Here is an 18923-nt window from a genome sequence, read left to right on the forward strand (position 1 = left end):
TGCATCGACCGCAAGGCCAACATACCCTCTCACCCGTCGCAATTTCCTCCATATTCCTAGGTCCAAAGTCGGGCATCGGACCGGGACATTGGTGTACATCCCCAGATAATAGTAGGCACATACAGATGATTAAATCACCGTCATTAATTTGCCGCTTAACTCCAGCCTTTGATTTACACATGGCTGGATACCAGCCAGGATACAGGAACGTTTCCAACAAAGTTTTCTTTCCATAGTCCAACTGTTTAGTAACTAAAAACTTGTTTGGATGGCTGTATTTGCTTAGTAAACACTCGTCCATGCCATCTTTAGGACCATTTACTAAAACATTTCTTATAATAATGTAAACTAAACACATCACAAGCACACCAAACTTGCCAGCGGCCATCTTGGAGGCGGAAGGACTAGAAATATTAGTGTTCAAACACTGAAATGTATTAATATAAACACAAACTGACAACAATATGCTGAGTTATTAAGACAGCATTGCTACATGTGAAAATTGACAATTTTTATCAAGTTTTGGTGTTATGTTATTTCAGTATAAAAAACACAAAAATTATTTTTTATACTTTTAATTAACTATAATAAGCCTGGTGTGGCATACAGACAGAAATGACTTCACACATGGTGTTTGTTTCCTGTTTAATTTGTGATCTGTCTCTTTAAGAGGAAACGACGGCTCGCTAGAAACTGTGAAATATGAAAGTCTGATAAGCACGAGCTATGAAAACCTCAGAGCAGATGCAAAGATTGATAAGCACGATAACTCAGTGTTAATGAAGAGAAGAGAGCCAAACCTGGTAAGTTCTGGTCTTCATGGCGATGAAAGCGTTGAATGGGATCAGCAGAACCATCACGGCCACACCGGCCAGAACCGACGGACCCAGATTCTGAACACAAGACACAAAACTCTCAGAACGAACATCTGTCAGACATCTCTTCAGTCCCTAGACTTTATACTGGACATCAAGTACTGACCCAACACAATAACTATCATAACATTTGCTAGTTTTTTGTTATTAATTTTCATTTTCATTTTAGCTAAAGATTTAGTAATTTTGTTGCATTTTTGTCATTTTCTTTCATTTTTTTGAAATGTCTATATTTTTATTAATTCTATTTTTTTAATGTATTAATACATTTAATTGCATTAAGAATGTTTAATTTATTAATAATTATTAATATTAACAATTAATTAATTTATGATTTTTGATTTTATGATTTTATGATCTATTGAATTTTTGTTTTAGTTATTTTAGTACTTCAATTTAAACAAAGAAAATGAGAAATGTTGCCTTGGCATTGGCAACTAAATGAAATAAGTGGAATAAAAATAATTTTCAATACTTTATTATTTCAATTAATGTTTATTTTATTACAAGTAAAACAGTTTTTTATTATTTATTTTATGTATTTATTATTTTTAGTATTTTCACTTTCATTTTAGCTAAACTTATAGAAATTTTGTTGTTTTTGTCATTTTCATTTTTTTATTTTAATGTCTCTATACATTTATTAATTTATTTATTAATTTAAGAATGATTAGTTTATTAATAATATAACATAAGTATTATTAACATTTAATTTATTTATGAATTTTCTTTAGTTTTAGTTAAAAAAAAATTTAGATTAGGTTTCATTAATGATAATAACCCTGATCAACAATATTATTAACATGATATTGGCTGAACAAGAAAATTGACCATTTTAAACTAAATGTCTTGAATTTCAATGGCTTCATGCTCTCGGCAATCAATAATTCACCTCAAAACACAGGGTGATCAACACACACCTTTCTTTTCAGTTTTGTTCATGGTTTTTAAGACATGTTCCCTTACAAAAATCTCTTTTACAAGCTGTCAAGCCTATTTATTTCACTCATAACTATGCATGATTACATGGCCAAAAGCATTTAATATTTGCATTCAGCATCTCTTTTAAGAACAAAACCTGCCACACATTTTATAATAGAAACATTCTGTATGAATATGATTATTGTTTGAACAATAGAAGGCAGAGGAAGCATGTAATTGTATTGAAATGTGTGGCGCTGTACCTGCCAGAGGAAGAAGAGCGCCAGGATGATCTGCAGCGGCGCTGACCACAGCATGTTCAGGAAGGTGGTGAGATCCATGAAGCACTGGGCGTCCACAGACATCAGGTTCACCACCTCACCCACCGTCGACGAGCGCTTGGCCTGGTTCGTGATCACTAGAGACTGCAGAGACACCACAAACTGTCAGAAACTGCACAGTATGCATCGGTGATTCAGCTGCTGAAAATAAATGTGACCCTGGAGCAGTCTTAAGTCTTAAGTCGCTGGGGTATATTTATAGCAATAGTCAAAAATACATTGTATGGGTCAAAATTATTGATTTTTCTTTTATGCCAAAAATAATTAGGACATTAAATAAAGATCATGTTCCATGAAGATATTTTGTAAAAATCGTAAATATCGTAAATATATCAAAACTTAATTTTTGATTAAGTTTTGGTTTCTGCACCGCGGCTGAGGGTGAGCTGAAGATAAATCTGGGACTGCTGGACAGATAGGGGGCGTCCGATCCTCCTGTGCCCGCTCCTCCAGAATGCCCTCCTGTGCCCGAGCCTCGAAAATTCACACCCTCCCACCCTCTCCTGCCTCCTCCACCGCTGTTGTCTGGTAGCCCCCCCCGCTCGCCCTCAGCCCCCTATCTGTACGGTGCGAGCCCCGTGGGTCTGCCATCCTCCAGCGTCGCCGGGGCTGGAGTATCGCTCACCTCCGCCTCCAGCCTCCGAGGCCCGGACTCCACCTCGGCCCGTCGACCCAGTGGCTCCACCTTGGCTCCTAGATCCCTCGCCTCCACCTCGGCTCCTAGATCCCTCGCCTCCACCGTCACCCCTCGATCCACCAGCTCCACCGGGCTCCCTCGTCCCTCCGGCTCCGCCTTGGTCGGGCGTCGACCCGCCATCGCCTCAGGACTCCTCTCTTCTGGCTGCGCCTCGTCGCTCCGTCCCACCGGCTCCGTTGGGCTCCTTCCTCTCTTCAGCTCCACCTGGGTCCTCAGTCGCTCCGGCTCTGCCGCGGATCTCCAGGTCTCTGTCTCCGCCGCCAGAGCACTCTGCTCCACCCTGGCCCTCCGGATCCTCGGCATCCCCCTGGCTCGTTGGCTCTCCGTCTCCGGCCATCCCTCCTCCATGGCTCCTCCCTCCGTCGGCTCCACCGTGGGCCATCTTCACGGCTGTGGCCTGGGTTCAGCTGTGCGCCTCCTGCTCCGGGTCTCTCCTGTCTGTTCCCTGGCTCCTCCCTCCTTCGTCGCCTCCTTGGTCTCTGTCTGCCGGCCCCCTCCCGGGTGTCCGTCCTCCTCCTGAGCCGCCTCCCTAGTTCCCACCCGCCCCTCCCCTTTGCATGTTTCAACGGTGCGAGGACGCACCTTCCGGGAGGGGGGGCGATATGTCAGGATCCTGGACAGTTTTGTGTTTTTGCTCCACATGTGACCCAGTTTTCTCCCCAGTCTGATTGTTAATTTGCTCCAGGTATGTCTCGTCGTCTTTCCCAATTACCCTGTGTTTATAAGCCCCAGTCCTTTCAGTTAGTGTTTGTCGGTTCTTAAACATCATTCCTTGTGTTTCTGTGTCTCCTACGTGTGTGAACTATTAAAGATCGTGTTTTGTATTACTCCTTGCTTCTTCATTCCTTGCTTCCTGGTCAAGCGTGACAAATACATAATATTTCTACAGTTTCCACAAACCAGCACAGATTCTAAAAATATTTCTTTTTCATTGTCATAATCCAAAAAACAATCTACTTTGATTTTAACTAGATTTTTCATTAGCAATTCAATATAAAGTGGTTGAAAAATTTTCGTAATAAATAATACATAATATTTCTGTACTTGACGAGCGTTTTCACAAACCAGTAAACATAGTAAAAATCTTTCTTTCATTGTCAAAACAATCCAATAACAACTAAAATTTCATTTCTACTTTCATTTCAACTTGATTTTCTGCCAAAGCAATAATGGATAAAAAAATAATAAATAAAAATAAATAATGTATGTCGTTGACAAACAACTTTCCACAAACCAGCATAAACTGTAAAAACTATTTATTTCCATTGCCATGATGCAAAAACAACTACTAAATTAATTTCTACTTCAATATCAACTAGATTTTGTCATCGTCAAATCAATTTAAAGTTTATAGTAATAAATAATGATAATATCTCTGTAGTTGTTAAACAGGTTTCCACAAACCAAAAATTATTTTTATTGTCATAATGCAAAAACAAAGCCATTATTAATTTAGCATAGTTTAATTTAACATGATTAAAAATTGTGTAATAAATATGTAATAAATGCATAAAATGTAGATTGTAACTTTGACACTACTATTTAGGATTTCAATTTTTTTTAAATCATCAAAAATTAGCAAATAACCCTGTTTTACATTTTCGTAGACTATTTTTTACAGTGTAACAGGTAAATTTTTTTTCTGTTTCTGACTTCCTTTGCAGCTTTGCAGCTAAAAAAAGTTGTTAATAAAACTTTGTACTATGTTTTGGACTTGATTTCTTTCATTTAATATAAGAAGTACTGTCTACATCTCATGCTACATGAACATAGTATCCCTTCAGAACCACAGTATACTGTATATCAAAGTAGTTAATGCATTGAACTGTTGATGCATTTCAATGCTTTTTCTAATGCAGTATCCTGTGATGAAGCAGAATTTAAGGAATATTTCTGGCAACAGACAAACACACCCACGAGTTTAGCAGCATTAAATTATTACCCAGATCTGGGTAAAAGTGCATGTGTGTGAACACTCGTCACACCCACACCACCACACCTAAAACAACTCAAATCCTTATTCTATTCTATTCTTTTACTCAGAGGCCAGACGGCGAAATCACACAAAAGCTGGAGTTTATTTAAATCACCGTCTGTCATCGTGACTCTAAACGCAATGTCATGCTGGAATTAACATTAAAATGAAGCATTAGAAGTTAATGTATTTTTTCATTTATTCTGCATTTCTATTGCATTTTTTAAATACTTGTTAAACTGAGAGTGCAAATAAAATACAAACAATGCTTTCTAACTGTACTGGCACACAGAGTGAGCATGTTTTCCAGTGTTATGTGTATTTAATGTGAAGTAATACAGGCTTTATCTCACAACATGGGCCAGAAGGTTTAATGCTTATATTGTAACTCTTGCTTCTGACAGTCACAGCAATATAGTCATAACCGGAATAACACATTCAAGTGCAAGTATCTGTTGATAAAAGCTCAAGTATCAGTGTTTAGAGTTTTCCTTGAGGCTGAACGCAATTTCTCTGACATGTACCGTGTGAACCCAACTACATTTATAATGATAAATGGTCAAACCTGCAATACTAGAGCATGGAAAGTTCATTTGAGTTTGAAAAGGTACAGTTTCTAGTATAATCAATGAACTGTTAAAACCCTAGTGTATAACTTGCTTTAAAAAACAAACCCCAACAAAATGTTGTCATCATTTACTCATGTGGTTCCTATCTGGAAGCCAATGAATAAACAATAAAAACAGTTAACTGTGACTTTTATCTCAAAATCCTGAATTTTGTCATTTAATTCTGTGTTTATAAATATCTCTGAATTGCAAGATAAAAGTTTGAATTATAAGATAAAGAGATGCAACTAATGTAATTTTCAATGACCTTTTTTAATCCCATGGTGGAAAAAAATTCCCATAGGTTCCAGACCTGTATGCAATATTTGTATGTACTAGTTAGTACTATAATATTTTGAATAATAATATAGTTCTCATGATTTACTCCGATAAAGTGCTTAAAAATATATGGTTCACCAAAAATGTTGTCATCATTTACTCATTAAATACTGCATTATTTGTATGAATTATGCATTTATTTCTTCTGTGTAACACAAAAGAAGGTATTTTGAAGAATGAGTCCATTGACTTCCATTGTGGGAAAAAAACTTCTTTAATATATCTATATATAAGATACTGTATCTATATCTAATATAAAATATTAAAATATCTTCTTTAATGGTCCACAAAAGAGAGTCATACAGGTTTAAGTAAATGACAGCAGAATTTCAATTTTTGAGTTAACTTTTGGTCAGTAAAAACTCTTCTGGTCGGCCACCACTAACCAGCATAAACCAGTCCTGTCAGAACATAGATTTGTGCTGGTCTGAGTTCTCAGAGAGACATCTGTCTAGTGTGTACCTTCCTGTAAATGGCTCCGACGATCCCTGAGCGCAGCCTCATGCCTGTGACAAAGCAGTACTGAAAGTGCTGATGTAAGATGAGGGTCTGTAAGAGGGAAGTGCCGAACATCATGAACGCCAGCGAGTAACCCCACCACAGCGGAGCATTGCTCTGTTTGGTGAAGTCAATCAGCATCCTAACAACGAAAGTAAATCATGTTAAAAACACAACTCCGTGCATCGTGGTTTCCATATATCATCAACTGCATACCAGGCAAAAGTTTGGAATTGGAAGGTTTAAAAAAAAAAAAGTCTCTTCTGTTCACCAAGGCTGCATTTATTTGACAATGTGAAATATCATTACATTATTATTACACATATTAAATAACTGTTTTCTATGTGAATATATTGTGATCAATTTATTCCTGTGATCAAAGCTGAATTTTCAGCATCATTACTCCAGCCTCCAGTGTTACAAGAAAGATATAAAAGGAAAAATATTTCTATTTCAATGAAATGCTGCTCTTTTGATATTTCTGTTCATCAAAGAATCCTGAAAAATGAAATGCATCACAGTTTCCACAAAAATATCGGGCAGCACAACTGTTTTCAACATTGATAATAATCAGAAATGTTGAGCAGTAAATCAGTATATTAGAATGATTTCTGAAGATCATGTGACACTGAAGACTGGAGTAATGATGCTGAAAATACAGCTGCGCATCACAGAAATAAATGACATTTTAACAAACAGTATATACATAGAAAACAGCTATTTTAAATTGTAACAATATTTCACAATTCTACTGTATTTTTGATCAAATAAATGCTTAAATATTTCAAACGTTTTACCAGAAAAGGACTGTAGAGAAACATATTTGCATTCTGTTTGCATTGCAAAACACAGGCACAGAGTGTCAAAAGCATATGTGCAGAAAGCAAAACAACATGCAAACGATTTTGCAGGCTTTTATGGAAAACAGCAATATAAAAGATAATTTTTACACCACCTTCCAGCTAATCAGCATACTTCATCTGTTATAAGCAAGCAAAATAAAACCATGCGTGTAATAAAACCCAGATCTAGGTAAATGTTAAAGGAACAGAGCAGCTATTGTGTCGCTCATTATCCGACAAACAATTACAGCTGTTCATACTAAATCAATCCCTTTAATATATTAATTATGAATCACAATATCAGCAGCTACCATTAGTGAAAACAGAAGCTCCTCACAACCCTGTGAACATCTACTGTAAATAACCAGCGCAATAGAGCGAGTAAACCTCACTGACTGGCAGCTTTATTGTGATGTGTGCGATATCAGCACCTTCCCTATCGTAAAATCATAACTAATTATGACTATAGTGTTCCTCTTTGGCTGGGAATGATGCTGCGGTGGCTTCACCTGAGCAGCTGAGGGTTCACGAAGGTAATGAGATCCTGCAGCAGTTTGAAAGCAGAGCCGATGAGGAAGTAGGGCCCGAAGGACCTGAGAAGGGCCCGCAGGAACGAAGGCAACCGCGCCTCCTTCTGCTTGGACAGCAGAACCTCCTCCTCCTCCGGACTGGCACTCACATGGTTGGGTTCAGCGCCCGGGCCTGCCTTCCTAAACGCGGCCTGCTCCTTCATGCTCGGCTCACTGCACAGAAAAACAAGAACAGCTGCTCTTCTGAAGCTGAAATGACTCTTCTAGCAGCAGCAGCAATGTCAAGGTCACGATTCCCAGTGAATGCACGAATTGAACAAATGCACAGTTAAATTCAATGTAAGTCACTTCGGATAAAAGCATCTGTCAAATGCATGAATGTAAATGCATTAGGTTTGGGGAATCAAAACGCATCTGTACTTGAGAGTCACCAAAACCACCTGCAAAAATAACAGTTTCTCACACTGAGCACGTTTACATGCACACCAGTAAGCTGATAACTCACAAATATCAGCTTATTAAAATAACCAGGTCTCCCCGTTTACATGCACATCAGTACCTGACAACGCAAGTAAGCTGCGTTTACATGACTTTATTAATAAATCAGGTTATTTCCCTTTAGTGACGTCAAAATATGATCATTTGCGAATCTGAGTATTCCATATGGTTGTCAGTTGTGAAGTTAAATAAGGCTTGCAACATGTCAGCGCGAAACATAGGCTACAGCTCATATTTTATCCTCTCATGCAGTTATAAATGCAGCGTTTTGACTGAACCACTTCTACTTCTGCTGCACGAGATGAGAAAACTTTGATCATTTTCTGAGCCATGAAAGAGTCTGCTTTTCTGATATATTTCCTTCTTTCTGTACTGCAAAAAGTTTGCTCTGTCTAGATGCGCTTCAGTCTGCACTAACGATGCGTTCCTGTCACGTATCACACATGCACACTTCAATAAGCCAACAGAAAGCGGGTTATTGCATTTACATGCCACGCGAAATCGGGGTACGAGGTCACCGTTTATGACCTTACTCTGATAAAAGAAAACAGGTTACTGCAATTGCATGACCACGTGCGTTTTTGGCTCAAACGGGTCATCGGATGCCCATTTTCCAAGTTGATATGATTCTTAATGAAAAGTCTATAATATACATTAATTTCCCAATGGTAGTGTAAAAACACCTTTTTTACCCTGTGAAAATCAGCTCTGTTTTTAGCAAGCCATTCTAGTCCATGTTGCTTTAAATGCTAATGAGCTCTGCTGAACCCGCCCATCTCTTCCGTGGGGTGACGAGCAGACTTTAAACTTCAGCCGCGAAACTGGCTAACTAGCACGTTATTGGGAAAGGAGATTTGCAAAGATTCATAAATAACCCTTATACTCACATCTTCTGCACCTGAGGCTGGATCACGAATGATTTGTGCGAACATAAATGCGTTTAGGCAGATCGGGATCTTCAAAATTAAAGTGACGTTAATCCTCTGAGTCTTCAGCAGCTCAGATGTCAGGAGTAACTGATGCTGACAAATCGATTAAAAAATAACTAATCACATTTTTCTGTAATTAATTACAATTAATTGCATTTATATTGTCATAATTTCACACTGAATCTCAAAACTAATGTAGAAACAACAAAGACGGTATATTTTAAATATGTCATTAACGGTATCTTTTTACTAAGTAGCCTATTATTAATGAAGGCAATACTGCTACTGATGTCTCTATTAAATGCATTTTCCCCTCAGTTGTAGCTATTAATTATAGAAATTCAACATTACAGTATAACTGAAAGCCATTATTTTTCACATTCAATAGGCTTTGAAAAATATAACAACTTTTAATTTAAGTTAACTTAAATGAACAATCTTCATAAACTACACATTTAAATTATATTTCAAATATTTAAATTATATTTTTAAACAATACATTTTCTTTTGTTCTTTGATTTCCATCAATGACAGACTGCAGCAGGTTTCACTTTAAAAGCTTTAAAACTTGATGCACATTCTTTTAGGACTTTTTAGCTTTTGAGCGTGTTTATGAGGTCACTCACCAAAAATGGGCACCTTAATCGCACAATTAACATGTTAACTTTGACAGCCCTATTAATTAGATATGCTGTTTGATTACTAAAAACGAAATTTGAGAAAATATAAAACATTATAGGGACCTAATTTTTTTTGTTAAACTGTTAATGAATTATAGGATAAAATTGTATACATTTTGTGAGTTTTTTATTAATTAGACATGCCTTTTGATTATTAAAATTTAATTTAACAATTCAAATTGAAAAATTATCACGGGAAAAAAACTGAATTTTGAAAAAAAAAAAAAAACAGAATTTGGGAAAAAATAAAAGATTTCATAGATTTCATTTCATTCAACTAAATAAAAATTTCACTAGAAAAATCCTGGAGCTTAGTGTAAACAAGAAATGGCATTCACAGCCTATTTAACTTACACAGTGACAGTGATTGTGAAATCTTGAAAAAATTAAAATCTTCATTTTCTGTTTGAATGCATACCTCTGTGCTTTGGACTTCTCCACCTCCCATTCATTGAGCAGATTGGGAACCACCAGCTCTGAACTGTCTTGTTTGTTCAGCGACCAGAGATCTTTATTCTCCAGTGGGGATCTATAGCCTTTGATAGCCATGCTGTAAAACACAAACAGAAATCTGTCTTAGACACATCTTAAACAAGAATACTGCTGGCATTGGACAATCATTTTTCAGTGCTTTTATTATTGTTGTTTAAGTTGTATAACAGGGACAGTTCACCCAAAATCCGTTCTGTCATCATTTACTCACCCCCCATGTTTTCTACCCTCTCCAGAACACAATTAAGAAGATATTTTGAAGAACTGGTCACTACATCTAGACATTTCTCAAAATATCTTCTTTTATGTTTCAGAGAGGAAAGAAAGTCCTAGAAGTTTGGGAAAGATATGAGACCAAGTCAATTTTTTGGTGAACTATCCCTTTAAATCTTGAGAAAACGTGCATTCATTTAAAATCCAAAGACATCTTACAACTGGGCTTTATTTCAGTTTTATTTCTTCTTGATTAGAACGAACGTATCTTGCAACATTCTACTAACTTTATTTTCACCCCAAATGTAACGGTATTTATTTTTAATATTCTAAGAACACTAAAAAGTCCAATTTACAAGTTATTTAAAGGTTACGAAAAAGTTTCTTACCACGTTCATGTACAAATATCATCATAGAGCCATTCTGAGAGAGCTGATCGAAGAATGTTTTTTTCTCAACATTATGAGAATGTATATCAAACATTAATATAGCTATAAGAATGTTCCATAAACATTACTTTAGGAACTGTTTGTCCTAACATCTAACATTTATGTAACTTTTAACGTTAGTGTAAGTTGTGAGAACAGCTGGAAAACAGTCACTGTTATTACTTTTATATTATATTTTACTTCATATTACTCACCTAGTAAACCACCAAAAGGTCATTTTGGAGAGGAAACCAGCAGTAATTTCTGGACAAGCATTCTGAAAATCCAATAAAAACACCACAGGCACTTTAGTTTGCAGTTCTGACCTTTCCATGACCCTTCTAATGTTCAAAGATCCACATAATCCACAGTTTATGGCACTAAATCATTCTTTTATTCAATCTTGTATTTTGAAAGCATGACGGTTACCGCTGGCCCTAGATCACACACACTTACAGGATCTGTGACCACGCTGGAGAAGAGAGGAGGCTTTTCATTGAAGCATGACAGGATGAGTTGAAGCAGGGTAAGGCCGAAGTAAATGTAGAACGTGGTGAACCTCAGCTTGTCTTCGACCATATTCTGAAAACAGAGAATGCTGCTTTATCAAGTAATCGTAACATCTCTACACGCTGCATCACAAACGCCCTCAGCCCTGAGCGTGTCCTTATTCCACCCAACCCTGCTCTTCATGAGCACACAGATCCAAGATATCTACTTCTTATTTGAGTTCACAACGTCAGACCACGCCACATCGCACATTGACCCCCCACACTCACGTCATCAGTAACGCTGTCTGTCAGGATGGTCGAGACGCTCAAACAATGAGTGATGTTTTGAATAATGTCACAGTGTTTACATGTTTTTAGGAAATCGACCAACAAAGAGCTAACTTTTAATTGTATAGCCTCATTATGCTTAAGTATTTAATCACTGAAAAAAAAGACATTCATCAACTAATGAACCTTTATAACCAAACCACCATTTGATGAAATATAAAAAAAAAAAAAAAGCATAATGCTCATATTAATATTCTTAAATATATCTGAAAAATGTAAAAGCACGACATGCACAATATATCTAAAAAAACATTATGGAAAACATGCATAAACATAATAGTATTCAATTAATATATCAGAAAAATGTATAATGCACAACATGCACAAGCAACATGAATAGTACTAAATATATCTGAAAACTCAAAATGCAAAACATGCACAAAAAATATTAATATTATTAAATTAATATATCTGAAAAATGTAAATCCAAAACATGCACAAACTATATCAATAGCATTAAATATATCTGTAAAATGTAAATGCACAACATGCACGAACGATATTAAAATTAGTACATTAATATATCTACAAAAAACTTAATGGAAAACATGCAATGAAAAATAATAATGGAATTCAATTAATATATCTGAAAAAAGGCATAATGCACAACATGCACAAACAACATGAACAGTATTATATTCTGAAAACTCAAAATGCAAAACATGCACAAACAATATTAATATTATTAAATTGATGTATTTGAAAAATGCATAATGCACAACATGCACACACATTCCTAATATCATTATATATTTTTAGTTACAATATTTGAGCGTTCCTGCAGAGCATGGCATCTCAGTTCATGGGTTCAGTCCCCAGGGAATGCATGAAGTGAATAAATATACTTTAAATGCAATGCGATTCACTTTGAATAAAAGCGTCTGTCAAGTGCATATAAATGATTATTCAAAATTCTAAATCAGATGGCATTTGTCATAACCAGGAGCAAGAATTAGACTTATTTGACATGAAAAACAGCAACAGCCTTTAGTTCTGTTTGTTGCTCTGTGAGCTAGATAAGCTGTCTTGAAGCAGGTTTTAGGAACAACAGCAGCACTATTCTCTCAAAACAGTCATGGCCTTAACTGAACTCCTTCAGAGCCGAGAGAAAGCCAAACATGTAGGTCAAAAGATGCATGTGAGGAATAAAACGGGAGGGAAACGTGCAGAAGGGGAGAGAGTCGTACATTACTGAGAGATGACTGTGCTGCCAGAGCAGCTTACATGGTTAGACTGAAATGAACTACTCTATACTGTAATATCTGCTTAAAATGGACATACTGACCTGATACACGATTTTGGAGCGGAAAGGCACAATGGCACACAACACTGAGATCGTCCAAAATATCAAGAGCACACCGGACGACTGCACTCCTTTCAGCCTCTCATACTGGATCAGGAACGTGGCTAACAGCTAGAAGAGACAACAGATGGCGAAACTTTCACAAAACATGGAGATACACCTTCCTTCTGAGCAGATACTGACTTCAGGATAGTGCACACAAAATAAGTGGAGACATACAGTGCCATACATATTTAGCTTATTTGTTCCAAATTACATGACAAAAATTGTGGTTAGCAACGTAATCCATTACATTACACATTTTAGTTAATGTAATCTGATTACTTTCTTAGATTACTTGTGACCTGACAATTGTATTCAAAGAAATGTAGTCTGCATTGAAGGTACACATTTTGATGTGAATCGAACCCATGATCATCGTGAGCATCATGCTCTACTCTTTGAACTTCAGCAAAGCCCACACAAATATACATAAAAACTAAATTGTACAAATGCACAACAACATGCACAAACAATATAATTATTATTACATAATATTTCATATATAATATTTAAGCATTGCATTAAGTAAAGTATTTTGTCGCTAATAAACAAGCTTTCTTTGTCAAATTTAAAAACAAAGCAAAAAAATAAAATACAGTTTCTAATATTAATATAAACTAAATGTTTGAAATGGTATATTTCATGTTTACTTTTTTAAAAATGTTGGAGAAGTATTAATATTGAAGTTTCACTGTTTTACCTGGTTTCCATTCATTTTTATTTATTTTTTTTATGTGATTTTTGGTGAATTGTATGAAATCTAATTAAGGCCTCTCTGAGCATAACAATAGAATTACCCAGAATTTTAACATAATACTAGGGTTAGGGTTATTATAGTAACTAAAAACAGAAAAATGCATTTTCATTACTTGAAATAAAACAAACATTATCTGAGAGTTTTATTTCAGCTAGTTTCCAAGGCAGCTTTTCTCATTTGCATTTAGTTTAACTTGATGTACTAAAATAACTAAAACTGAAATATAAAAAATTAATAAAAACTAAATACTTGAAAACTCGAACAACACTGGGGTCAGTTATAACTGAGTATAACTGAGACTATTGTCCACACTCTCTACTCCACTATAATTAAAGGGTCACGATTTTCCACTGTGCTTTTATGAAAAGGAACAAAAGTGCCTGAATTGCACAGATTCATAAAACAAATCATGTGCTCCATGTTCATGCTGCTGATGTGTTGTTGTGAGTCATTGTTGAATGAAGGCTTTTTTGGACTAGAGAGGTGTGAAATCTCACTGTATACTGATCTGACACACGGACACAACCGACATATCCAGCGTCTGTTCACACTTACCATTGTCATGCCAACTATTAGAGGAGTTATGAAATATATTGGGGGTTTAGTCTGATTCTGGCTCATCTCATGAATTGAAGAAAACAGGTCTGTCCAGCATACGATCCACAATAACAAGCCGAGAACCTGCACACACAAATACAACGAATCATTACAAAGAGATAGCTGAGAACTCCAGCACACCTGAGAGACGTTCACATCTCCTACCGTTTTGATTCTGTTCAATACAGACATCATGATGTAGCCTCTGTTGTTTTTCTTGAGGTAAAGGATGTAGAAGGGAGACGAGAGCCACAGGTAGATGCAGGGAGTCCATGGCAGGACGGACAGCTGAAAGCATGCTGGGAGATCCGGCAGGTTTGTGTGCTTCGTGAGATTGTAGTCCTGAGGGAACACGAGCAAACGCGATGAACACCAACATCAGTTCAGATTCACGGTTCCCAAACGACATGATATCATATGCAGCACAAAGAGCAGGAGTCTATTCGATTTGAATCAGTTCATGCACAGGACTTTTTATGAGAATTGAACCCATTATCATATGAGCATCATGCCCTACTGTTTGAGCTTCAGAAAAGCACACAAAAATAAAAAAATCAATTTGTAAAAATGCACAACATGCACAAACAATATTAAGATTATTATATATTTTTATGTTCAATCTAAAATATTTGAGCTGTCCTGTAGAGGATGGTGTCTCTTTATGAGCTCAAGTTAATATGTGACCCTGGACCACAAAACCAGTCTTAAGTGTCAATTTTTCAAAAAGCTGAATAAATAAGCTTTACATTGATGTATGGTTTTGTTAGGATCAGACAATATTTGGCCGAGATACAGCTATCTGAAAATCTGGAATCTGAGGGTGCAGAAAAATAAAATATTGAGAAAATCGCCTTTAAAGGTGTCCAAATTAAGTTCTTAGCAATGCATATTACCAATCAAAAATGAAGATTTGATACATTTATGGTAAGAAATTTACAAAATATCTTCATGGAAAATTATCTTTACTTGATATTCTAATGATTTTTGGCATAAAAAAAGGATAATTTTGACCCATACCATGTATTTTTGTCTACTGCTACAAATATACCCCAGCGACTTAAGACTGCTTTTGTGCTCCAGGGACACATATATGAAGTGAATAAATATGCATACTTTGAATGCTTTTCAAACTTATGATGAAATATAAATTTCATTAAAACTCACAACATAAGCAGAACTATCAGAACTATGAACATGTATGATTTTTTTTTACATGATAAAAAAATTATATGTATTATAAATATTATACATTTTTCACAATTATGATAAAATAATAATAAATTACATTGGAATAAGCAGAAACATGAATATATATATATATATATATATATATATATATATATATAATTAATTCTAAATTACACAGGAGCTCAGGAATATGAATATGTATCCTTTAGGAGTGTATGATAAATTGGTACCATAATTAATTCAGCCGATATTACAAATTTTTTAAATGTATCATTTGATATTAGACATTTATCAACTGATGTGGGGTTCACATTCACACTTAAAGTTCATCTTTAAGACACAAAAAATGAATAAGTGTTAAATCTGTTCATCTGCAGCAAATCTAAAAGTAAATATCCATTTCATATCAAGCTCTAGTCACTTTATCATTTTAAGTAATTGTTTTGTCCCAGGTCTCAAGAATCAGTTATACACCACAATAAAAATATATTTTATAACACCTTGGATGATAAGACTTGGACAAACAACAGTCATCCAGTATTCCTCAGAGACTCCAGTGTGGCAACCGTCACTATAAAAGAGCTGCAAATGACATCTCTAGAGAGCCGTATTCTCTTATCAAGCGCAAACAGAGCAGGGAAAGGGAGCTCAGATGTTTATTTGTGTTCCCTTCTCTCGTTTCTAATCAGCATGATGCTCTAGAGTCTCCGAGTTCCGGCTTTAGTCTGATCACCTGATTAAACTCAGGGAAATCCAAATGGCAGCCATCGAGCGAAACACCAAATGCACAGCATTCAATACAGTTAGAGAGAATAAAGCAAGGCTTGATAACGGAGAGGAGGACATGTACGTCACTTCCATCTCTCATAATGTTTAGAAAGGTTAGGCCAGTGTTAGGGGTCAGGCATCACAAGTAACGCAAGTAATCAGTAATCAGATTACTTATTTCAAATATGAATGTATCTTTTAGGAGTGCATGATAAATCTGTATTTTTTTATTACAATTAAACAAACAAGCCCACATTTAAAAAATAACACATAAGTAACGTAATGCATTACTTTCCATAATAAGTAACTAAGTAAGAAGTAACACATTCCTATAATACATTCCTTTTAAAAGTAACTGTCCCCAGCACTAGGTTAGGCTGTGTGAATGTGAGGATACTGACAGCAGACTCAGGGGTTTTCTGTTGTCGAGCTGAAGACCTGAGAGACCTGAGAGTTGTTGCGCTCACAGGATGTGGGCTGCGGTTTGAAGGGAAGACACCTCTCTGCACCGCCTTAGTTATGAGGTTATGAGGTCAAATGCACAAATTTGTTCAACACAAGGTGATTTCTGCTCTTTAAACTCGAGGTGAAAGGCAGAATAACTGTGTGACTGACTAATGGGATCTCGCCCGAGAGCCCAATCACCTTCGAGTGTTGACAAAACAAGCCAATGACAATGCACATCAGCTTTTCACTTCGGAGCCAAGCCTTTTCAGCGAATCTCCGAGAGTGTTTTCAGACAGCAAGTCTCGGCGTTTATGGCGCGTAAGCGGGGGTTGCCGATCCAGTGCTGCTGCTTCTGTTACGGCGTGCTGCAGCCTATCAAACTACGATCGCGCCGCGACCTCCGCTGGGTGCTTCAGCGCTTCTCTAAAAGTGTGTTTTTTCTAAAAGAGCAATATCTAAAAGAGCTCCACGAGCGACGAGCGTCTTTTTAAAGATGGCTTCCTGCTCGTGTGTTTCTGGATGTGGTTGTTTCCTGGCTTCATCTGATGGTCACGATCGCTGTGTCTCGTGCTTGGGCTGTCAGCACGCTGAAGCAGTGCTCGTGGATGACTCATGCTCTTATTGCGGGAACATGACCATCGCGACACTGCGCTCCAGATACCTCCTCGTCAATCGGGGGGTATCCCCCTTCCCATGCCCCGTTCTAGCTCCTGTGGTTCTCGGAGGGCTACTTCGGCTAATGGTCAGGGTGACTTGAGGATCACAGTGAGAGCTTCCCCGTCGAGTGCGTCTCCGCGGTCCTCTCACTCTTCCAGCGCCTCGCACCATCTGGTGTTCCTGGACGAGCTCGCGGGGTCCTCGGACAGGGCGTGGCCCAGCATCTCGTTCGGAGCACCAGTGAATGATAGGAGGTCGCATCAGAGGGCGAGCTAGGTTCTGGAGATGACGATTTGGCTGCGCTGCCTCCGTCAGGAAGGGTGGCATTGCCCGAGTCAGATCCAGAACTGACCGCTATGCTTTCTCGGGCCGCTGAGAGTGTCGGGCTGCACTGGAGGCCTCCTCCTTTCTCGAATGCTCGAGGCTGGATGATTGGTACCTGGGGGCGCAAGCCGAGCGTCGGCAACTGCCTCCGGTTCCATTCTACCCGGAGGTGCATGAGGAGGTGACTAGCTCTTTGAGGGCACCTCCGTCCTCACCACCCTCGATGGTGGGACGGCCCAAGGGTATGTGGAGATCCCCCCAGTCGAGCGCACTATTGCCATGCAGCTTTGCCCGCAAAGCGCCGCCGCCTGGAGGGGTAATCCACGCCTTCCGTCCAGGGCCTGTAAGTTCTTGTCCGCTCTAACGGCCAAGGCTTACAGTGCTGCTGGACAGACCACTTCCGCCCTGCATGCAATGGCCCTCCTGCAAAGTCCACCAGACCAAGGCGTTACAGCAGTTGCACAAGGGTGGTGCTGACCCAGGCATGTTGCAGGAACTGCACACAACGACGGACCTCGCCCTAAGGGCGATGAAAGTCACAGCGCGGGCCCTGGGTCAGACGATGTCCTGATTTACCGTGCCCCCTCGGTGTGAGAGCACACTCTACGAGAGGCGTTGCTTCCTCTTGGACATTGGCGCAGGGCGCCTCGATAGCAGACATTTGTAGAGCTGCCGGCTGGGCGACACCTAACATGTTTGCGTGTAGAGCCCGTGTCCTCCCGTGTACTTGCCTGAGATGGCCAGTAACACTGGAACACTGCTCGGTGTCAATCATTCTCACGAATTTCACAAGTTACTTAAATGTTAAGATAAAACTTTAATGAAGTAATGTTTATGAAATGTTCTTATAACCTTATTAATATTTGATAAAGACTCTCATAATGTTGAGAGAACCCTAAATTTCTTATCTAAGATGCAGACAGTGACCACTTTAACCTAACTAAGAAAAACTAGCTAGCTAAATTTACATGCACCCAAATAATCTGTTAGTAATCAGATTGATGACTAAATCAGACTAAAAAGCCTCAACCAAATCGACTGAGCTCAATGAGACTCAAATGTCGATCAGATTGAAAAGGGTGGTATAAACTTGAAATAATCAGATCAACATTGAAAAAAATCACAATTTAAATGC

The 18923-nt window shown here is 37.7% G+C and overlaps 1 protein-coding gene across 1 annotated transcript in view; it reads right to left on the reverse strand.

Moving 5' to 3' along the window:
- Positions 1–18923, reverse strand: part of LOC306851957 (ATP-binding cassette sub-family C member 3-like) — a 63265-nt gene that overhangs the window by 30548 nt on the left and 13794 nt on the right. The window contains exons 2-11 of the mRNA XM_079388501.1: positions 14570–14746; positions 14363–14488; positions 12991–13119; positions 11323–11448; positions 11082–11143; positions 10152–10283; positions 7606–7839; positions 6219–6396; positions 2060–2221; positions 801–893 (exon numbers count right to left, since the gene is read on the reverse strand). Of these exons, the coding sequence (XP_079244627.1) occupies positions 801–893; positions 2060–2221; positions 6219–6396; positions 7606–7839; positions 10152–10283; positions 11082–11143; positions 11323–11448; positions 12991–13119; positions 14363–14488; positions 14570–14746 (1419 nt within the window). The remainder of the gene's footprint in view (positions 1–800; positions 894–2059; positions 2222–6218; positions 6397–7605; positions 7840–10151; positions 10284–11081; positions 11144–11322; positions 11449–12990; positions 13120–14362; positions 14489–14569; positions 14747–18923) is intronic.

This window comes from Barbus barbus (genome assembly GCF_936440315.1).
Source record: "Barbus barbus genome assembly, chromosome: 32".
In the NCBI taxonomy this organism is placed as follows: domain Eukaryota; kingdom Metazoa; phylum Chordata; class Actinopteri; order Cypriniformes; family Cyprinidae; genus Barbus; species Barbus barbus.